This window comes from Diadema setosum, chromosome 3 (assembly GCF_964275005.1).
Source record: "Diadema setosum chromosome 3, eeDiaSeto1, whole genome shotgun sequence".
NCBI classification, from domain to species: domain Eukaryota; kingdom Metazoa; phylum Echinodermata; class Echinoidea; order Diadematoida; family Diadematidae; genus Diadema; species Diadema setosum.
The window spans coordinates 41,109,985-41,134,089 of record NC_092687.1 but is presented as its reverse complement, the minus strand read 5'-3'; the positions used below and the strand labels follow the sequence as shown (position 1 = coordinate 41,134,089).

General features: G+C 37.3%; 1 protein-coding gene across 1 annotated transcript in view; it reads right to left on the bottom strand.

Annotated features, from left to right (window-relative positions):
* The window catches only part of LOC140246870 (uncharacterized), a 110,976-nt gene that overhangs the window by 63,884 nt on the left and 22,987 nt on the right, over positions 1 to 24,105 (bottom strand). The window contains exons 4-20 of the mRNA XM_072326196.1: positions 23,222 to 23,287; positions 21,624 to 21,692; positions 19,151 to 19,216; positions 18,364 to 18,441; positions 15,189 to 15,257; positions 14,505 to 14,654; positions 14,055 to 14,126; positions 13,496 to 13,567; positions 12,481 to 12,552; positions 11,565 to 11,651; positions 10,809 to 10,886; positions 8,154 to 8,288; positions 7,566 to 7,715; positions 6,226 to 6,303; positions 5,416 to 5,553; positions 2,810 to 2,953; positions 1,207 to 1,422 (exon numbers count right to left, since the gene is read on the bottom strand). Coding sequence (XP_072182297.1) covers positions 1,207 to 1,422; positions 2,810 to 2,953; positions 5,416 to 5,553; positions 6,226 to 6,303; positions 7,566 to 7,715; positions 8,154 to 8,288; positions 10,809 to 10,886; positions 11,565 to 11,651; positions 12,481 to 12,552; positions 13,496 to 13,567; positions 14,055 to 14,126; positions 14,505 to 14,654; positions 15,189 to 15,257; positions 18,364 to 18,441; positions 19,151 to 19,216; positions 21,624 to 21,692; positions 23,222 to 23,287 — 1,740 coding nt within the window. The remainder of the gene's footprint in view (positions 1 to 1,206; positions 1,423 to 2,809; positions 2,954 to 5,415; positions 5,554 to 6,225; positions 6,304 to 7,565; positions 7,716 to 8,153; positions 8,289 to 10,808; positions 10,887 to 11,564; positions 11,652 to 12,480; positions 12,553 to 13,495; positions 13,568 to 14,054; positions 14,127 to 14,504; positions 14,655 to 15,188; positions 15,258 to 18,363; positions 18,442 to 19,150; positions 19,217 to 21,623; positions 21,693 to 23,221; positions 23,288 to 24,105) is intronic.

Sequence of the window (24,105 nt, the reverse complement as noted above, 5' to 3'; positions counted from 1 at the left end):
CATCATACTACATGTAATTAAGGTCTTATCTCATTGCAACAACAAATCATATCATAGCAATTAGAGAGATGATCACATGGGTGTATATTGAGTCATTCTCTAATTGTAGCTGCAAAAGTGGAGATTTTTGCAGTGTTGAAATGTTTGTGAATTTGGCGCAACCAGAATCTAGCACAAAAATACAGCTGTAAAAGCAGACAAAATGTTTTTGCTTATAAATTGCCATATGTTCCAGAAGTTGATGTCTTGATTCCATGGAAATAAAAAAATGCAAAACTCTTCTCTTACCGTCCCGGCCAAGTGCAAAAAATTAGTCGCACAAAAATATCCATGATAAAATCAATGTTCTGATGTGTATTGAAACTCTGGTAAAGACACTGGGAAAAGACTGATGTAGAGGATTTCAAATCACCATTTTGAATTGAATTTGAATGGATATGATCTTACATGACATCTACGGTACAACATGTATAAGGTTACTTTTTTGCAGGCAAGCAACTATGGGATCCGAAGATGGCAGGGATTCCCCCCAAAAGGACTAGGCAATGGGGACAGTGCATTAACTACATGTGACTAGACAGCAGTGGTGTGCTCCATGAGATACAAAGAGTGTAGCTGCATCTCATGTACAGTTGTTGACGATACTGCGTAAATGGCTACATGTATCATGCAGCCTTTCAATAGATGTATGTATTCTCCAAGTAGTTTCACTACTGTATCAGCCGATATAATAATTATGACATATGATGAGTTTGATTGTCTGAAAAACAGATGCTTATAATGATTAAACTTTAAGCTGTTTTAAAGTGCCATGCCTGGAGAGAAAAGCCATCCTCACTGCAATGACATTATAAACTATTGATAATTCTGTGCATTTCCTTCCTCGTTAGTCATAAAATTAACTTACTGCATATGTAACAATAATTGGCAAGGTTTTTATTTCTGCAAATTTCATGAGACAGCAGCTATTCAAGAATGTTACAAACACACACAGAAACTAACTTTGATCCCAACACAAATGCGATGTGCATGCGTATGTAAAAGGTCTGTCCATTACTGTACTCCACAATTCCGAGATTTAATCTCTTGCGAAATCAATTGTTTGGAAGTCTCAATAGGTGACAAATTGGACTCGCTAAGCATATTGTGTAGATACGAGGAAATCAATCACAGCACATTCCGGTACATTCCAGATTTCAAACTCACAGATAGTTGATGGTCTTGTTGTGAAAGTCCTCTCCCATGGGGAGGTCTGTCAGCTCGTTGTTGTTCAAGTAGAGGTTGCCAGTGCCCGTGATGTGTCGGAACGTGCCGTCCTCGATGTACGCAATCTCGTTGGCGTGGAGGAAGAGCCCCGAGGTGAGAGGGCAGTCTTCGAAATGGGTGACCAGGATGCGGCCTATTCGGTTGGAGCTCAAGTCTCTGTTAAGTCAAGTTGAACACAATCGTCTGTATCCAATATACCATGTAGCAGCTTGCGTATTAATGGTATGTGGTCATCAACACGCTGATCTCGTAGGAGGAATCTAGATACTGTATCTCATGAGCCAATTGCTTTGAAGCCATCCAAGTTTAGACAGCTGAGACAAACTTGTAAAATTTTGAGTTGGTCAACCCCCCCCCGGTCTGAGCATAGCCAAAAAAGCCCGGCCCCTTTAGGGTTAAAATGTTTTCTATCTCATTAGTAACAATGCACTTTAATAAACACAACACAATTTATAGGCGCAACATACCAAGTCATGGTACCACAAATTAAAGTTAATCCATTGAGGACAAGCTGATTTTGCCGAAACACGCATTTCCCAGAGATGCCTGCCCGAGTGTACTTGGAACAAGAAGTCTTCTAGGGTTAACCCTATTCTAACTGGGGGGGGGGGGGGGGGGGGGTCAAATTGACCCCCCCTCGACGTTTCGCGCCACGATTCCGCAACACGCAAAGATTTTGCCGCGTCGTTTCATGACTTTTTTCATTTGAGTCTCCCACATATTTTGAGACCAAATTTGCGACGTCCGGGTACACCGTTCTGAAGTTATGCAATGTTTTGCGTATGCATGTCAACCCGAAAAACGCTCAAATTCATGATTTCGTGTGCAAATCCAATGCAAACTGTGTTTTTTTGTTTAATTGATATAGATTAGATTACTTCAACTTTTAACCATTGAAATAAATCAATTCTAATGTAGATAAGCTTGAAAAAGTGCCTCCAACAAATTTTGGCAAAAAAAAACAATAGAAAACAAAAGATCGAAAAAACAATAAAATACATAAGAAATTAACAAAACAATAAAAAACAAAAGAAAATGATTTTGATTGTGTTTTTTTTTTTACGAGAAAATTGTTTGATGTGTCTTGAGGAACTCTGACACAAAAATGTAATAATCCTTCAGTCTTTTTGATGGAGTTATAGGTGAAAATATGATTTCATGCGTTAATATGCATAATTAATTTATTAAAAAATATGAAATCAAAATTTTTCTATCGTATGACCATGTAATCTTGTAGTTGACATCCGGCTCTATGTTCAGGCAAAATTCTGCGGCGATCGCGCGATCGGCGGCCGAGATCTGAAGGGGGGGAGGGGGGTCAAATTGACCCCCCCAGTAAAAACTTGGTCTCAAATAGCCCAGTTAGAATAGGGTTAATTGACAGGCACTGCTGAGACCGAACATGACACAGTACAAAACGGGTATGGACAAGTGTGTTTACATGTCACTGAATATTACTGGCAAAAGCAAATATACTGCAACATGATTTTAAAATAGTGTAAAGACGGCAATAAATTCACGGAAGCATGATGGTAACACTCACAGTCTGGTGAGACTTGTGCATCCATCAAACGCTGTCTCAGGGATGGTGTCGATGTTGTTGCTGGACAGAGTCAACGTCGACAGCGACGAGAGGTTCATGAAAGGGTTCTCGTGAAGAAAATGGAAGGAGTTACTGCCCAGAGATCTGAGGGCAGAAACAAAAAAAAAATCAGTACATGTAACAGTCTGTATGTTGACCCTAATATCATAAGGGTGTCACTTGCTTCCTTTTGCCGAAGTATCTAAGATTGTGTGCAAATAATTTGACAAAAGGAAGCAAGTGACAGTCATATCATCATGAGGTTGTAACTTGCTTCCTTTTGCCATTAAAGTATTTCAGATTTTTAGCAAACATGAAAAATCTGGCAAAAGGAAGCAAGTGACAATCATATCATAAGGATGTTAATACTTGCTCCATTTTGCCAAAGTATTTTAGATTGTATGTAAATATATATGATTTGGCACAGGGAAGCAAGTAACAATCACATCATGAGGTTGAAACTTGCTTCCTTTTGCCAATTTTTTCATGCAATTTTGTGCACTTGCTTCCTTTTGCCACCCGAATATCTCAGAAATGGGCCAAAATTTTAACTTTTGGACTTTTTCAGTTAAACTGAGCATGCCTCAAATATGTCAAATCAATAAGAAAGTCAATATCTATGAAAATGTCACTTGCTTCCTTTCTGCCCAAGTAGGGCAGCAGCGTGGACCTGCGTTTATACAATAAATAATTCATAATTTATAGTTTCTGTTCTTCCCAAATTATCAATTTCTTTGTTTCTCAGTTGGTCAAACACTTAATCACTCCTTTTCAAAATGACATATGAATCCAACAGCATGCCTGATGAAACACCATATGGAATATGTAAGTGCAAACAGAGAATGAACCAGGTGCAATGACCAGAATAACCCATCAAATAACACTTGGGAAAACATTGATTTCACTGTTTTGCATATAACTTTATTATTAATGCCAAATACTAGGTTTTATAGAACATTCTGTTGGTTTTAGGTGAATGTGCAAGCAAGTATCATTTACGAGGATTGAATAACCATTACTAAGCAGGTGCTGATCCCAATGGATTTGAAAACCAATGTGGTTAACTATTTTGTGGCTCATGTGAAGATATGTGAAGATACAACCTGGCTATACATACATGTATCATTCTCCATATTGATTTGAAAAAGGGCTCTAGATGGAATGTGGGTACAATCATGTCTCACAATCAAAATAGCATACAAGGTTTATACACATCTTGCTTGACCTGTTTCAGCATGCCTTCCCCTCTGGACTAGCACAAAAAATCTTCACTTGTCAATGCTTTTCTTCATAAAAGTCAAGTTAAACTCAAATGTGCATCGCTTTTGACACATACTCTCATCGTTAAAGGGATGATACAGTTTTGGTTGAGATGGGGTTTTGAGATAATGAGAACCCTCTCAGAAAATATGAATTTAAAAGAACATATAATTCTAAGAAGAATCAAAAGTTTACTTGCTGAAAATTAGTTTAAAATGGCAGAGATATCTAAAACAAAGCAATCCTGGTAAAAGCCACACAGTATGGGGGAAAGAGACGATTTTCAATACATGTTCTAATCCCTCTTTATTAGCTGAAAGGGGTGTTATCAGTCATTATAAAATGGGTTCAAGAATGTAGCCAATTGGAAGCACTGAAATGAGTCACGTGTGCGTGCATTAATTTCTCACTAACATGCACGGCCTGACGTCACAATGTTTACACTAGCAGTGCGCACTCAATCAGTTGTTACAAGTGCGTCGTGCGCTACTATACGCGCTGTCAATCCTGTAAACAACTTCTAGTTTGGGCTGCCAGCCAGCCTTTCTTGTGTGCATAACATGTGTGGCGTACGTATACTCTTATACGGACAGTACTTACATTGTATATGTGTGGGATTTCCGAGTGCGACGTGCGTATTCAAATGTTTGGGACGAATATCTTTGGACATCTTGACTCTTGAGCGAGTGCTACATGTAGCTGACTGGTATAGACCCACAAAGGTACGTGAAAAATGCTGTTAGTTTTCGACCCCTTTTTATAAAACAAATGATGCACAGGATTATTTCGTGGCGTTAGTGGAGATGCAGCTCACTCTCGGGTATTTACAATGTAGTGCAACATGCACTCGGCTTCGCCTCGTGCATGTTTCACAATTGTAAATACCCTCGAGTGCGCTACATCTCCACTAACGCACTCTATCCTGTGCATCATTTGTATAATAATTGAGGATATTAAAGGTATATATAACACCGTAAACCGGGTTTGATTTTTTCTCACTCAATTTATATGCCTTTGTTGTATATGATTTATTATGTGTACATTGCCACTATTGATGTACTGATGATTCGTTGTTGTTGTTGTTGTTGTTGTTGTCGTCATAATGATTACACTTTGTTTGTGTTCTGTATTTATATATATTTTATTTTGTCTCACTGTATTTTCATCCCTGTAATCAGACGCAAATTCAGCCATTCGGCTGCGAAGTTTGATGATCAATAAACCATTCAACCAAACCATTCGCCCAACCAACCATGTCGGATAAGCTGCAAGGTAACGACATGAATGAACAGTAATGGAATACTCACATGGAGGTAATGTCAGCCGGAAAAGCCCCGTCCTCGATGGTAACGATGGCATTGCTAGTGAGGTCAAGGGTACGAAGAGAGGTGACGTTTGAGAAAGCGCCCTCTAGGAGGTATGTCAGGTCGTTACTGGCCAGTCCCCTGTAAAACACACAAAAGCAGGTGAAATCATGCGACTGCCATAGTACATAATCACTTCACAGACTGCTTTAATATTGAACTGTTTGAAATTGATACATCGAACTATCATCAATTTCATGACAACTAACTGAATACAACCACACTGAATCTCAAGGTGGCCATGCATTTCACAAGCTCCTAAATTCCTCTTAAATTTGTGATTTTTACCTCTGCCAAAGAGTCTATATGATTCTGATGGCATTACTTTGTTTGCTTGTCCATCTGTTTTGTAAAGTACGTCAAAAAGTTCTGACTGGATTTGGATAAAAATTATTTACAGCAAAAGTCATTATGACAAGAAACAGGAGAGTGACTTAAATAACCATCTGGATCCAGGACACTTTTTTTTTTCATTTCTTGTTCTCTTTTCATTCCTTTTTGTTGTTTTTTTTTTGTAAATTGTCATTGGCAAATACGGCTAATGCATATGGTGTTCCATCTGTGGGTAATACAGGTGTGCACACATTGTAAAAGTTACATCACTTTGCAAGTCATCAGACGGCTTTCTGAAAGGGTTCACAAATGCACCACAGTCTGAAATTAATGAGACCCACCATACAGAGTTAACAGCGTAGCACATTAAGAGTAAAGGTAAAAGGAGGATTATTTTGAATTTCATGGTTGTTCACTCACAGATAGTTCAGAGACTGTAACCTCTCCTGGTACTGGACTGCTGCTGGTACGTAGTTGAAGTTGTTGGAATCCATGTGTCTGTTTCAACAAATCATAACAAGAAGAAAAACCAAAAACTCAATATCAGATCACAATATGACATCTTTATGATTGATCATGAAATGGTAACAAGTGAAACTGCAACCTGTATTTACATATTCATTGACTGCTTAAGAAGCGGTATCTCAAAATTAACAAAACTTCACAAAGTTCCATAACTTCTGAAACCCGTTCAGGATGATTGAGTCCCGAGTATACTCAGGCAGGTGTCTATGGGAAATGCATGTTGCAACAAAATCATATCGTCCTCCATGGGTTAATTTTCACCTTACTGTGATCAAATGTAACAGGTTGTGCTTATGAAATTTACTCTTTCTTGTCACAATAACTTTAACTGGTCTAGAAGTCCCCTTCGTTGTAAAAAAAAAAAGAGGAAAAAATACAGATACAGATTGTATATAGAATTTTCATTAATTGTGAGTAGTTTTATGCATGCTCATACAGTCTATGTCCATTATAACTCACTGTGTGTTCTGAGTAGCAACCAACACAGAAAGCCACGTGTGACCGTGCATCACAAAACGAACATTATTATAAAAAGTCACACTCCTTGATTTTATGTGAGGACTCAAAAAAGGTGAAACAGGTCAACCAAGTCAACATTAAGTTTTTCATATTTTCTGAAAGAGCTACCCTTCTTCTACATCAAAGTGCATCTTCAGCAGTTTTTCTACAACCCTTTTTGGTAGAGTAGTGACATCAGGTATGTCTCAGAGTCCCCTTTTCATTTCTTGATAACCCTCTGCACATACTTCACTTTCAAGTCTGATAACTTTTGAATGGATAATGCTACTACTTTGAAATTTGGCATTCATCATGGATGCATAGTGTTAATAGAGCATGCTCAATTTCAATTTAATCTGATAATCCTTTCAATACTGTTACTCCAGTGGTTTACATCCTGTTTTTTTGTTCCATTCATTACACAGCAAGCACAGTTCGGTAAAGATTAAACGCTTGAATAGACAGATAGACCCTGTACTTCAGAGCCTCTTTTCTCGGTTCACACTTTTCCAGAGTGTGTGCTTTCTTTCCAATATTTAGATAGGTTTAATAGGAGAGTCCTTTTCAATTGAGCTATGTATGATTTTAAAGCTTAGAGTCTGCTCTTTCAGAATCTGCCCTTAAGTAAAAATCCATGTCTGGCGACTTTTTGTTGGTTTTGTGACGCAGGGTCACATATAGACTTGCACACACTGTCCAAAGGATATGGCGTGGTAAGTGTTAATCAGTGGACTCACAGGTAATATAGGTAATTCAGGCAGTCAAATGTGTGTTCATCCAGCGTCGTCTCATCAAGACTGTTACCATCCATGTCCAGGGTGTTGATGTACGGCATTTCACATAAATCCCCCTCATTTAGACCAGCAATAAAATTGTTAGTCAGATAACTGCCAGATGAAACACAAAAGTTGAAAATAAAAATCACATCAACACAGTAAAATTGTAAAATTTTCATTTTGAACACATCATTTTAAGCACTTAAAATATCACATATTTTTGTGTTTAATTAACTGAAATAAATACATTGTATTAATACATTTAGGAATTTTAGTGTCACAGACTTTTTCTTTGTAATAGTCCTTCAGTATACTGTGATTCTGTTAATCATCATCAAATATTCTTATTAATGCTGGTAATAAGGGGTTAATTGCAATTGTCACTCTTTCTGTCTCATAAAAGCAAACATGTGCTAAAATCCTTCTTCCTGCATAGTCTGTTCATAAAAGTTTGTATATAGAGATTATAAACACACATAGAAAAATAAGTGTTTTACACAGAAGACTGAATGGTTGTGGGGCTGATTCCTACGCCTCTGGTACACTTACAATTCTTCTACACTGGGCAAGCCGCTGAAGGGCACGAATGTATCAAGGTCTCGCTCGTAGAGTTCGTAGGACCCGGCGTCGTACGCATCGTCCGAGAAGAAAGTCAGGTTGGTGATGCTGTTGTGGTCCATGTGGCTGGAAGAAACAAAATGACAATGACAAATCAGAAAGGCAACCATTAGAAACACATCAATATTAAAATCTGATGAATATAATTGTCAAACATACATTGTAGGAGGGAAAGGAAAGTTTTCTACAGCAGTTTTTCGTCACGCATCACACACATTCAGGAGCTTTAGATTTGCGGCACGGACGTTTGAGATGACGAGTGCGTAGGATGTTCTCCTCTCTCCCTGCGTCGTGCAGAAAAGTAGCTTTAGATTACACTGAGACGCAACCTGAAAAAAATAAAATGGCGCCCCACATGATCAGTGCATCATTCAAGTAACTCTCAGCGTTGTGAATTGAGCCTACATAAGAATAGCCCAGAATGCGTAGTGAAAACTCAGACGACGCAAGCTATAAACAGATCGAGTTTAACCCTAACTTACCTGGGCTATTTAGCAAGCTTAAATTCCTGGGGGGCCATTATGGCCCCCCCTTCAGATCTCGGCCGTTGATCGCGCGATCGCCACAAAATTTTGCATGAAAATAAAGCCTGATGTAATCTACAAGACTGTTAAGTTAAATTTTCAAAAAAATTGCATTTTTTATTTCAAATTAATTAATTATGCAAATATATGCAAAAAAACCTCATTTTTGTCTGTAATTGGCTTATAAAAGCTTATGGAATGCTGATTTTTGGTGTAAATATTCCTAGTGACATTCCAAACATTTGTGCGTAAAAAAAAATTCAGTATCAAAATTGATTTCTTATGTTTTTTATTGTTTTATCATTTTTTTTATGTATTTTTGTTTTTTCGAACTTCTGTTTTTGTTGTTTTTTTCAGCAGAATTTGTCATACACATCTTTAGAAGCATAATTATACTAAAATCAATTCATTTCAGCCATTAGAATTAAAAATATGAATCTTTATATGAATTACAAATGTAATCGAAAAAACACAATTTGTATTGACTTTGTACACAAAATCACATTTTTGAGCAATTTTGGGGTTGACGAAAATTTTTTGAAGGGGCGTGGCTTCGGAACGGTATGTCCGGGCGCGACAAATTTGGTCTCAAAAGTTGCGCGAGACTTGAAAGTAAAAAGTCAGCGAGCGGCGGCGGTCAAAAAATTTTGCGCGGCGGAATGGTCGCGAAATTCGTCGAGGGGGGGGGGGCATTATGGCCCCCCGGTAAGTTACATGTAGGGTTATGTAAAGCAACTTTGCGAATGCTCAGAATATTTTTTTTTTCCCCCCTCTGGATGTCATGGTCGCGAAAACGTAATTACATCTGCACATGGACAAAAGAGGGATCTCACATGCGTTCTTGAAGAGAGAATTACAACATACATAGTACATTGTAAAGTTACATACTTTGAGAGTGCAGGGCCAATATATTTTTGGCAAGCTTTCCTTTGATTTGACTAGTCGAACAGAGAACCAAAGGAAAAAAAGTTACGGTCACAAAAAAGAAAGGGCTCTGAACATAGAAGGGATGAAAAGATAGGTTCTTTAAACTGAAATTGCGACATGACATTATATTCAAGGTTTTCAAGAGGCTCTGCAAACAGAAGGCACGTTACAAAAAAATAATTATTAATAAAACACATACTCTGAAATCAAGAGGAGTTCCACACAAGTGCCACTTTACTCGATCTCGGGAAAACCAATAATGCTTCATAATTTATGATATCTTTGACTGCATTTATCATTAAAGGGATTGTACAGTTTTGACTGAGACCTAACTGAAGGTTTCCAACATTTTTTGGTAAGATAATGAGAGACCTCTTATGAAATATGGAAAGGCATGTAATTCAAAGAGGGATTCAACATTTATTTTAATGAAAAATTTTATGGAGATGGCTAAGATATCCAAAACACAGCAATCCTAATAAAGGGTGGGACCCAACTTTTATTAGGATTGCTTCGTTTTACTTTTATTTTGGATGTCTCAGCCATTCCACACCCGATTTTCATCTAATAAACTTTGAATTCCTCTTAGAATTGTAAGCTCTGTATTATTTTATAAGAGTGTTTCTTGGTATCTCGCAAAAAGTTAAAAGCCGAATCCTCATCTTCACCAATACTGTACCAGCCATTTAACATGGGCATATAAATCTGACATACAGTTAAAGTGATCATTTTTGCATGAGCAATTTTTTAATCTCTCCGCTGGGGGTGAGATAAAGTTTGCGTTTTTTAATTCCATGGAATAACAACATTTGTCAGTGGAACACATAACGCGGATAGAAATTCAATTTTCCATTTTTGTGCTGGTTTTCGGTTGTGCGAAATGAGTGAAAATTTCCACAAAATTTCCACTTTTGCAGTACAGTGGACTCCAATTATAACAAAGTCCTCGGGACTGGCAGTTTTCTTTTGTTATATCAAAATTTCATTATACATGTACGTAGTCCAACAAATAAACAATGACGGTACATAGAATGGATGATGTTGTGGCCTAAAGTTTACTTCGTTGTAGCTGGAATTTCGTTATAACCATGTTCGTTAAAACGGGAGTGCACTGTAGTACATTTGAACTACTCACAGATACAGCAGGCTCTCATAGGTCTCTCTGGACAGGACGGCATGGGGAAAGTTTGCCAGATGATTGCTGCTTATGAATCTGGGATGGAAAAGAAAGAGAAAGAATCAAAGTCAAAGTGACAAAATATGCTCAGGAGTGTGTACACAGCAAATTAAAAAGAAGCATTTCTGAGAATAGTTCCAGTGTACGAATTAAATCTTGAACTATAAGTTCAGTTGAGTTCATGTGAACAAACATGCCTCTATTATCAAGATGAACACATCATGTGATCAATACAGTGGAATTATTTAAATTATGAGCTAATGTATACAAAAAGACATATATTCTCATTTGATATCATTGTGGTTGCTTGAACAGCTATGACAAAAAAAAAATGATTTTTTTTTTCACGGCATGCAATTTTCACGAACTGGAGCCAATGGCTATTTGTGTGGCATGAAATCTTTGTTGAGTTGCCTCTAACATTCGATACATATTGTGTAGACAAGAACTTTTGCGGGCATTTTAATTTGGCAAATCTTGGCTCTTGTGAAATTCATGAAATAAAAATTCATGCAAACATTTTTTGTTGTACAATAATAAACCACTTCAGCTTTTCCTTCTTTCTTTGTGCCTCATTGCAGTACTAACATCAACACTGCAATGTGCAATATTTAGTTCAACAATACGTTTCTATACAACTGCACTTCATCGAAAGATAAATGTCATTGGTTATAACTTTCTTTGCAGAAGGCATTTCCTGGATTCTCTACGTACAAGGTTGTCAAGTTCCCATTGATACCAATGAAAGCATCATGCTTGATGGAGGTCATCTCATAGCCCGATTTCTGGGAATGCAGGCGCCTGGAAAATATTGAGAGAGAGAGAAAATAAAACAAGTATGAATTTCAAGATACAGGTGGAAATGAAGTGCCATATTAAGAACCACATTTTAATATGCAATCATGGTATCACAAAATCCTATTCATAAATTAGATTCTCTTTTTCAGTTTGTTTTTTTTTTCTTAACCATACTATATTGGACAAGTGATGAAATGGGGCAGTAATTTCAAGCAAAATGCCATTTTTTTTCCTGCCTTAACACTTTCATTATGAATGTAAAGGTAGTTGCCATACAGAGCACAACCCAAATGTTCTTTTTTTCTTTTTTATTATATCACGTTTTCAGGTAGGACAATGAAAAAGATGGGACATTTTCCAACATATCAAACTGCACTCCTCTTTGCTTCTCATTAAAAGTGAACTCTTGAACAATGTATATGTGCATCTCATTTTCAAAACAAAACACTAGCAATGAGACTTAGTTGAGATGATGATGAAATAATCTGTATATTCACAGATGTTTGTGAACAATTTGTAAAGCAACAATCATACTTGTAGGATGGTAAAGGGTATCAAAAGAATCTGGCCCCTTCGACCACCCTATCATGAAGGAATCTGGCCCCACCCACCTCCCCCATCATGAAGGAATATGGCCCTACCCACCACCCTATCATGAAGGAATCTGGCCCCACCCACCTTCCCTACCATGAGGGAGTCTGGCCCCACCCACCTTCCCCATCATGTAGGAATCTGGCCCCACCACCTCCCTCTCATGAAGGAATCTGGCCCCACCCACCTCTCTCTCTCTTATCAAGGTTCTCATGCTATTAAAACATACTGGTATACTTACAATGTTCTCAGGCTTGGTAGGTTGGTGAAAGAGTTGCTGTCCAGTGTCTGCAGCTGATTATTATTCAGGTCACTGTGAAAAAAAAAAAAAAACCAAACAAACAAATAATGTAACATTAAAAGAGTGCATGATTTTTTTTTTCTTTCAGACGAACTACACACCACTAATCTTGTCCAAAGATTTAACTACGATTTTAAAGTGGTTACATCCTCTGTTCCTGTCTAAAGAGCATGTCCAGATTATATTGCTCTGCACTTGGAGCAAAACAGAGAGAAAATTGGCATATTTGCTGATTTTCTCATGTGTGTCAAGTGAACAAAAACTCTACTCATCGGCCGATCTTTGCAAGAAGTGAAGTAGGACCTTTACCTGCGTGAGATTGTTTGTCTCTCACAAATACATAATGTGGAACCTTTTTGCTAGATGCATGTACGTCATGACAGCCACATTTTTACCACATGCACGCGTGGAGGGGAGGGGGAGGGCACAAGTGTAAAAAAGACATTGCTGTGTTAGACCCATTAGGAATCAAACTTGGCCCTCTGGGCTACTGGTGAGGCCGCCTTGTTGCCTGTCACTATTTTTGAACATTTGCATGGCCCTTTGATGCTGATTTGTACATTTAGAGGAAGATATACAGTTTATTTGTAGAAGTACAGTATAAAAACAAGAGGCACTGCAATCATACAGTAACATCCTGGGTAGATATGAACCGAATGTTAAGTCTTCTGGTGATCTTGTTTCAGCAAATATCACAGCTACAAACTGTACAGGCATGTGATACACTGTACATGTATGTTATGGGGCATAACAATTGCTCAGAACTGATACATTTGCAGAACTATCACACTCAATCTCCCCCTTTTCCCACCTGTTTAACCTGCTGAGGACGAGTCCCGAGTATACTCGGGCAGGCGTCTATGGGATATGCGTGTTGTAGCAAAATCAGTCCGTCCTCAATGGGTTAAAGAATGTCTGATGTCTAGATACTGACAGACAAGTATCATCTACTTACATGTGAAGAACACTAGGCATGTTGTCAAACACTTGGACAGGAATCGTTGACAGTGAGTTCTGATGAAGCTCCCTGTTTGGTGTGAAAGACACAGAACAAATGTATATTCTGAACAGTACTGATAGTGGGCCCTTTCACAACTGACAGAAAAACTCATCTAACAATGGCAAAACATTAATCAGGCACATATAAATGAAATAACCGAACAGTATGAAATGCCATCTATCTTGCAGGTAAAGGGGAATGTTCTTGCAATGTATAACCAGGCCTACATGTTTGTACAATGTACATGTATATCAAACTTGTCATGTCAAGTTTCTCATTTTATCATGGTATAAAAATTAAATACAAAATCTATAAAGAGTAGGGACCTGCAAAATTAAATTGCTATAAAAGGGTTTAGCTAGATTACATCTCTTTGTAATGAGGGACCTCTGTAACTGCATATCAAGCTAAAGTTAATATTCAATTCTGTGCAGTTTCCTCACAACACATCAGTCAGTTAAAAAAGTCAAAGTGCAAGCTTCCCATAATTTCCTCATACGCAATGTGTTCTTACAGAATCTTGAGTCCCTTCAGCTGTGTCAAGGCCCGTGGTGCCAGATAAGTGATAGCATTGTTACTCAGGTTCCTGGAATCATAGAAGAAAAAGCAAAACAGAATACATCAGCATCACAAGATGTCGAGAGGTCAAAGGTCAAAATGAGGTTGGCAAGCAAGGTTAAAGGTCATACTCATGAGTTTATTTCAAAGGATAAGGATGATGGCTGAAGTAAGGTCAACATGGGTTCAAGGTCACAAACATTACACACAAACATGCACAGATGCATGCACACAGACACACAATCATGTTTCTGCTGTGATAGATGAAACAAGGATTTCTCTTTTTTTTTTTTTTTTCAGGGGGGGGGGGGGGGAGGGGGGTGGGGGAGCACCCCTGAGCTAAAAAAAGTTTAACCCTGCACTTGTGGAAAAACAACTAGATGAGAACAGCTTCTCCTTTACTCACAGATGCTTGATCTGACTGGCTTGCAGAGCCTGGAGGTTGCGCTTGGAGATGGACGTCAGGGCGTTATCGTCCAGGGAGAGGAAGGTCAAGTTGGTCATACTCTTCAGCGAGTCCGAAGGGAACGTCTTGATGGAATTCATGCTCATCCCTCTGCAGGGAACGGGAGAGGTAGCAATGTGTGATGAAACCAAGTATACTCACAATCCAAGTACAGGGAGCCTTGTTATATAACAAGGACTGGAAAACCATGACAAGTACCCTGTTATGCTAGAAAAGTTCCCAACAGCAAGGTGGTGCTACGAAAGTTCCATAACGATGAGTACCTCATTATACAACGAAACTTCATTTTAATGGGGAACTATACCCATGAGTACCTTGCTATACAGTGGAACCGGAAAATAATAAGGACCTAAGAAAGAACCACAAAGAGTAAACTTGATATACAGGGGAACCTTGTTATAACAAGGATTTAAAAATCATGAGAATTACCAAAGTTGGGACCTGTACCCTTATTATAGGGGGTTTTATATATCTGACGTGTTTGTTACATATAATTGTACACTGTTACAGGTAAATACGTACAACTACTGGACACGTTTAGAGAATTCTTTATCTATAAAAAAAAAAAAAAATACCATTTCTTCAAGAGTATTTAAAAGGAAACAGTACTAGTTGAGTACTTACAGATATTCAATGTTGGTTCCAGAGAATAATCCCGGAGGAACCCACTCAATATTGTTCTCCATCAGGCTCCTAAAAAGTGGAACATATAGAAATATGCATATCTCTGTTGGAGAGACGAAACCTTGTTTCCCAAAATGTCAAATGTTCAGGAGAGTGAAAAAACATAGCAGCCAAAGCACAGCTAGCGTTATTTTTCCTTTGACATGCCATGGTGGCCTCTCATTTTTGGAGTAACACACTAATGACAGCTAGGATTTAGATAAGGCATCTGTAAACTGATTATCTGATGATAATCCAATAAACTCAATTTCACCAAAATTTGAGATACATGGTTTTTGTCACCCAAGCCACAACATGCAACACATCCAAAGCATATTAAATATTGATGTGAGACAGGGTTATTAGGCCACTTGTATAATTGTAGTAGACAAAGAGATACAGCTGCCTAGTCTTGGAACAGCATTCATAATCTCTACGCATACATCAGAAATAATCTTTATCGCATTTAACCCGTTCCTTATGGGAACCTGGTACTGTATACCAGGTTCCCGTTGGAGCAACTGATTTTAATACAGGAACCTGGTATACCGGGTTCCTAAGATGAAGATAAGAGTGCCTACTTTCATGGTCTAAATTCATGTTTCTTTGTGTTGTAATGCCCAGAAAAATGGGTTTGATAAAAAGATAAGAATTCTTCCTATCACCCTATGTTCTCTTTCTGTTGAAAAAAATGTCTATATCACAGCATTATTACCGTTTTTCTGATTTAGTTTCCGCCTGCTTTGCTTTAAAACTCGTATGAACATGTACATAAGCAATCGAAGCTGAGCTCGAGTAGATTTCTGCGTTCACTGACCCCAGTCATTCCATTCAAGTGCCTGGTTTTGTGTACAACAAAAGAGTCTGTGAGCCCATCAGCGCATGCTCTATTCATACTTTGCACTCGATCAATACTTGTATTTTCATTGTTCGATGGCACATGTAGTTGACCGTGGAAAGGGAATACATGTACCACTTGACTGCTTTTGCTCAGGTGGATTAACAACCTGTCCATTCTCTGTCAACGGGCAAAAAGAATCTCGTTTGGGGGATTTAAGACACTCACAAAATTGCGGAAGGAACGGGTTTAAAAAATACCTCCAGAACCCATGGCATGGCAACACAAAAATATAGCATATAAAATCAAATATAATGAATTAGACGAGATTCATGTATATTCTAGAATGGTCCTTCATTAAAGATTTGAAATATGTAGCGATACAAAGATTGTAACTGTAATATTGCAAGCAAATTCCAATTAATTAAAAAAAAATATATATGCACATGGGTGATTGCATTTCTTCCTACATGTTCATAACAGCCATGCAAAAAGAGACTGGGCGAAAAGACCTCGTATCTACAAAATGTCAAATGTTCAGGAGAGTCAAAAAATGTGGCGGCCAAAGCATTATAGTGAATGGGATAGCCTTTTCTTTGACATGCCATGGTGGCTTCACTTTTTGGGTAAGACAGTTGGGATTTGGACAGGACATCACTTAACCGAATATTTGACCACAAATCCAACTAGAAATGTCGCTTTGGCGACTGGTATGCCTCCGCCATAATGCATGATTTTCCCAATAGGTCTAGATACATTGTAGTACATGTGGACACTGTGTGATTACATTTTCACAAAATTGGTAAAATATTGGAATGACAAGTTTGTCACAAATGTGTTGAATGTTCACCTTCCTTGACCTAGGTTTAATTGGATGAATAGGAGAGCAGGTATCTAGGGATTTAAGGACTTTAACTTGACTTTGACCCATTCATACATTTAGGCATTGAGTAATTTTCAAGGTACAGGTGTGGAGAAAAAGTGCAATTTCTGAATTGAATAGTAAATTGTTACCATTTTCATCTGGCCCTTGACCCTAAAATTCATAAGATAATTACTTTCAGGTAGAACATGCATAATATGTACTAAGTTTCAAGATATCTTGAGCCACTTCGAGATATGGAGGAAAAGTTAGTTCAGCACTTTCACTTGATCTTTGACCTTTTGACCTTTGAGGCAAAAAAAGAAGGAAAAAAAAACTTTCCAGAGAATTTCTATTAGGTTACACATGCATACACCAAGTGTAAAAAAATAATAACCCTGCTGGCATTGCATAAATATGAGGGAAATAGTAAAATTTTGAAGTGTTGCACTTGACCTTTGACCCCTGACCTTTGACCCCATGAACCCTACATTCTCTAGATAATCACTTCCAGTCAGTACATGTATATACTATGTTCCATGAAGATACCTTGAACAATTTTCCAAGGTACGGAGAAAAAAAAGAAGTTTTAATATTTTTACTTTACCTTTTGACCTTTGACCTTTGACCTCATGACTCAAACTTTCACCAGAGAATCTTAATTGGGTAATACATGTATACACTAAGTTTCAAGAAAATCTCTTCAGGCATTCAGTAGATATGGTGGAAACAGTGAAATTTTATGTATTTGACCCTGACCTTTTGACCTTTGAACTTTGACCTCATGACCCAAACTTTCACCAGAGAATCTTAATTGGGTAATACATGCATACACTAAGTTTCAAGAAAATCTCTTCAGGCATTCAATAGATATGGTGGAAATAGTGAAATTTTATGTATTTGACCCTGACCTTTTGACCTTTGACCTTTGACCTCATGACCCAAACTTTCACCAGAGAATCTCAATTGGGTAATACATGTATACACTAAGTTTCAAGAAAATATCTTCAGGCATCACTAGATATGGTGGAAATAGTGAAATTTTATATATTTGACCTTGAGCATGTGCACCCAAAAGTTGATAGGCACAACTTCACCCCCTAATACACATACATGCCAAGTTTCATTAGGATACCTCAACAGGTTTCGATAGTTACCTTGTCCACAAAATTCATTACGGACGGACGGAAGGACGGACGGACGGACGGACGGAAGGACAGACGGACGGACATCCCGAAAACATAATGCCTCCGGCACCACTTCATGGCGGAGGCATAAAAAAGTAATATTCACCAAAATTTGAGATGTAAATGTATACAAGGTCTTGTCACCCCAGCAACGACAAGCAATAGATGTATGTGTTTCTCTTAATTCGATATATATGTTTATTTCATCACTTTTGTTACAATAACATGACTGGTTCTCTTTCTGCTTACACTTGTTTTAGGGATGCAGGGAAGGTGAGAGTGGTATAGGTGTAGACATCAAAGGTGATACTGTTTCTACTCAGGTCCCTGTATAGAGAATTAACAAATGAAACAAAGCAAAATTAACAAAATCCAAAACAGAAGGAATCTTGCGTGCATATATCACATATCCTGAGAGGCATTTCAATGTGTTCGCTTTTACCATACAGAAAATTAAGTTCACACTTGGTAGATATGTCAACTGTCAAATTTGAAAACTTCGGTGAAACTTTATGCTCTCATACTCCGCTTCACTTCCATTTCTTCTCTTTGCATTATGATTCTTCTTTTCTGCTCATCTTACACATAGTTTGTGTTTCACAACATGGGATATAACGATAAAAACCAACAAGTGAATTTTCCTGACAGTCAAACTTTCTTACAATGTTTTAATCTGGCATTGAAAGGAATGTCTTAACACTGAACTTGTTCGCACAACTGATTAGTTGCATTCCTTTCTTCATTTTTTTTTTTTTTTTTTTTTTGGGGGGGGGGGAGGGGTAGGGGATGTTTTTAAGTGGACAATATTTGCAAGTGAGCATTTCTGATACAAGAACAAAAACAACAAATCAACTTCCACTCTTAAGTGCATAAACAATAAATCAACTTCCACTCTTAAGTGCATAAACAATAAATCAACTTCCACTCTTAAGTGCATAAACAACAAATCAACTTCCACTCTGGGTGAACATGCATTTGAAGACCACAGCTGGAAGAATAACGAACAGTCATGCATTTTATTTGTACTATAACTTACAATTTTTCAAGACTCGTACAGCCAGACACATCCGGAAACTGGGTGATTTCCGTGTTGTGAATTGTTCTGAAAAGACAACATCCACAACAAAAGAAAGCGAATGAGGAACAATTAGCATGTGTGTTTCATTTGGCAAAATTTATTGAATTCAGATGATTATACATGAGATTGTATCATAATGTCTATTTCATCAATATCCATTTATAGCATTTTTATTTTTTTTGTTCTGTCATATTAATATCTTCCCCCTTTCTTTCTGATTTTTTTTTTTAACATTTGTTCATATTATTATCTATCTTATCTTCATCGTACGTAGATCACTTCACTTCAAAATCCCATGGTTTTTTTTTTTCTTTCTTCTTCAATTTCATACCTTCCTTCATCTCTCAATCTCTAATTTTGCTTCTTCTCTTTCCCAAATCTTCTTCTATCTAATTCTCTAGTTCATGATCATACATTGTACCTCTTTTTGCTTCTTCTTTAACTTCATCAGTTTCTTAATTCTTTCATTATTTCTTCTACTTTAATTTTTCTTCTTCTTCTTCTTCTTCTCCTTGCCCCTTTTCTTCATACACATTTTCTAGCAGTATAGGCCGATTCTGTGATGCGCTATGTGTATTTTTGGCATGGGCAGCACCATTACTGCGGTGTCTCAGCCGACCCCCCCTCCCACTCCCCCAACCCCTCTCACGCGCACGGAAAGAAAAACTGACGCATGGTTGTTTTAGCCAATGGGCGTCTCGTACTGAGTGCGCGAATGCTTGCTTAGGGCGCGAACCTTTGTTACAAGTGCGCGATAAACATGTTGCCCGAGGGATGGGGGAGAGGAGGGGGGGTCGGCTGGGACACCGCAAAATGAGCTTATGGCTGCGCCCAGTGCCACAAATTGTCTGCTGCCCTCAACGAACCCGAATCGGTGTATATTATATCGTTTTTTACTTCTTTTTCTTCCTCCTGTTTCATCGTACTTCCTATCAGTATATCATATTACTTTCTCCTATGTCTTTTTCTTTTCTTGTTCTTTCTTTTCTTTTATTTTCGTTTTTGTTTTTGTTTTTGTTTTTTGGTTTCTTCTGCCGGGGTGGTAGGGTCTTACCTTTGTATTCATTTTGTTATTTCTCCACTAAATCTACCACCATCTTCTTCCTTCCCTTCTCCTTGTCTTTTTTTTTTTTCATTTGTAGTGCATCATCACATTACCCATAATGAAGTTGGGGATCATAAAAAGGAAAACAAAAATGTGTGTGAAGTTGACTTTGGCAATATATCCTTTACAGTTTCCAAAATTATGGTTTTATTATCATTCAATTTTTCCCTTAAACTGAAGTATTGTAAGTAATATCATCAGTCTTATGCCAAAAGGGCCTTAAACCACTCCCACTATTTATGCCAAAAGGCCCTTAACGTTATAGACTTTGTACACTATTAGTGCCCTTTTGGTATAACAGGGGAAGTTCTTTAACCCTAAAAAGACTGGGGGGGGGGGCCTAAAAGGCCCCCCCCCCTCGACATTTCGCGGGATTACTCTGTAACACGCAATGCTCTCGCCGCGATGCTCTATGACTTTTTTCTTTCGAGTTTCCCGCACATTTTGACGCCAAATTTGTGACGCCCGGGGGTACGATACATGCACGCGAGACCGAAAATGGCTCAAAAATGTGATTTTGTGTACAAAGTCAATGCAAATTGAGTTTTTTCACATGGTTCATATAAATATGCTTATTTTTACTCTCAATGGCTAAAATTAATTTGTTTTAGTAGTATTATGCTTCAATAAGTGTCTGCCACAAATTTTGTTTAAAAAAACAGCAAAATCAAAAGGTCGAAAAAAAACAAAGAAATACATAAGAAATTCATAAAACAATAAAATAAATAAGAAATTAATTTTTATACCGAATTTCTTTTCAAGTACATTTGCGAAGAATGCCACAAAGAATACTTAGACCAAAAATGAGCACTTTTGGAGCTTTATTTCCTGATTTAGATCAAAGAGTCTGATTTCTCGCATAAATTAGCATAATTAATCAAAATAAAATAAAAGAAGACTATTTTGGAAAATTTAAATATACGATCTTGTAGATTACATCGCACACTACCATTGTGCAAATTTCCACGGCGATCGCGCAATCCACGGCCGAGATCTTAAGGGGGGGCCCTTTAGGCCCCCCCCCCCAGTCTTTCGAGCTAGCAAAATAGCCCAGTCTTTTTAGGGTTAAGGCCCTTTTGGCATAAGGCCGATGATATATCAGTTTCAACCTCAGCGTCTGATGAATTTTATACATATAAATGCCCAAAACCCATTAAAAATCCTGACAATATATGACTTTTTTGATGATGTATCACAAATGTTTTACTTCTCAAAGATTCCATTTTGAAGCAATGATCCCTGTCTCTATGTCTGACTCTCTCTATCTCTTTCTCTCTTTGTTTTTCCTGCTTGTTTGATATATTTTAGGTCTTCTGTCAAACTTACAATGACCTCAGCTTTGTGAGGTTGGTAAAAGTTCCAGGATGAATAGCCTGAAGATTGCCAACAATGGTTCTGAAAAAAAAAAAAATAGAAAAAAGATTAGAAATTAAATAAAATCATAACCAGATTGATAAAAAACAAATTGCAGTTACAATGTACTATTAAAAATAAATGTATGAATAGGTTGGTTTTAATCACATAGAAACTATTAGATCATGACAAATTGATATCTTTGTATTTATTCTAACTTTTAGGAAAGACTTTGGTACCTTGAACATGAATTTTCTACACATCATGTACATGTTACACTTCAAATTCACTCTGCTTCTTCAAAATCTGGCCAAATCGCTTTGAAGATTAAAAATCAAATAAAATCATAAACAGATAAATCTAAGCAAATACAGTTACAATGTATTAAAATATGAATTGGTTGTACTTGATGATGGTTTTTATCACACAGAACGATCATGACAAATTGATTAGTATCATTCTAACTTTGAGGACAGACTTTGGTACCCTGAACATGAATTTTCTACACATCATGTACATGTTACACTTCAAATTCACTCTGCTTCTTCAAAATCTGGCCAAATTGTTTTGAAGATTAAAAATCAAATAAAATCATAAAAAGATAAATCTAAGCAAATACAGTTACAATGTATTAAAATATGAATTGGTTGTACCTGATGATGGTTTTTATCACACAGAACGATCATGACAAATTGATTAGTATCATTCTAACTTTGAGGACAGACTTTGGTACCTTGAACATGAATTTTCTACACATCATGTACATGTTACACTTCAAATTCACTCTGCTCCTTCAAAATCTGGCCAAATCGCTTTATAGCTGAAGAGGTACTGGTCTCGACATGGCAAGCTAATAGAAGTCCGACTGTAGATATTCTATACCTATTGGAGGTAACTAGGCTTATTCTAAATCCAGCTTTTAGGAGGTAAAGATATGCACTGTTTGTACCATAAATGCACAAGAACACTCTGAGTGGTGATTTGGCTTAGTAGGTAGCGTGTCTGTCTCAAATTTCAAATGATATGCGGGTTTCGTTCCTGAGTATACAATTGCAGTTTAGCAATGACATATTAGTAATCATACTGTACGCTCAAGTAACTAGGCAAAATATTCTATCCCTCAGATAAGACATAAAATGGAGGTCCCGTGTATGAGAGAGTCATGACTCATGCACGTAAAAGATCCCGCTTCATTCATTCATCGCAAAGAGCAGGGTGGCGCCTAACATTCAACTGGACCCCATCAAAGATCACAACACCACTTCATGAAAGTTTTCAGCCCTGACAAGTTGTCAGTCCCTGACAATTACCATAGTTATCAGTCAGTGACCAGAGCTTCTCAGCCAATCAAAACCGTAGATTTTACTCAACTTGTCAGCGAATGACAACTGGTCAAAGTTGGGCGGACAACTATCTCCTCAGATGGAAAATGAAACAAACAAACAAACACATTTATAACAAGATGAAAACAACTCAAGCAAATTAATATTACAAGAGTTATAACCACATCACTAAAAGTTGTCAATACCTTTTGAAATACGGATGAGATCAAATAATTTATGATGACTTACATTTCAGTTACATCTTCTGAGAACGTTGATGCTGTCAAGTTATCAAAATTGTAATTCTTGACATTCCTGAAAAGAAAGAATTAAAGGAAAAAGACATTAAAGAAAATTACAATGTTGCTTTCTTTGAACAAACAATGGACATTAAGAAACAAAGCATTTCAATATTGATGGCTATGTTTCCACACCCATAAAATGAAGTTTAAGATATCATCAAAGTCTCTACCTGTAGACTGGAAAGATAAAAATTCTAAAGTATTTAAAGGAGGAAATCCAGTCCAAATATTAGTTAGTCTGATAAAAAAGAATAAAATTTTAAACGGTAAAAATTTGACTGAAAAGGATGAAAAGGAAGTTAGGACATTTTGAATGTTTGATAATTTCTCCAAAACAGTTCTTGTACAGTGGGTATGAATATGCAAATGAGTGAGCTAACCATGTCATACCCTCACAATTTTCCATTGATCATTGTAAAAAAAAAAAAAAAAAAAAAAAAAAATGAAAATTCAATGTTTCTGTCATTGAATTCTAAAACATGACGTTACTCCTGGTTGAATAACTTCAGAACAGTGATCAGTTAGATGGAGATGATATACTTATATGTGACCGTGTGTCACAAAACAAACAAAAAGTCACACCCCTTGATTTTATGTGAGGACTCAAAAAAGGTGAAATAGTTCAACAAAATCAATCTTGAGTTTTTCATATTTTCTGAAAGAGCAATCCTTCTACGTACATTTATTCTTCAGTTTGGGATCTTACATGAATGGGAAAGTGTGTTTTTAGCAGTTTTTCTACAACCCTTTTGGGGGAAGAGTAGAATGATCAGGTATGTCTTAGAGGCCACTTTTCATGTCTTGAAATCCTTTGCGCTCTTCACTTCCAAG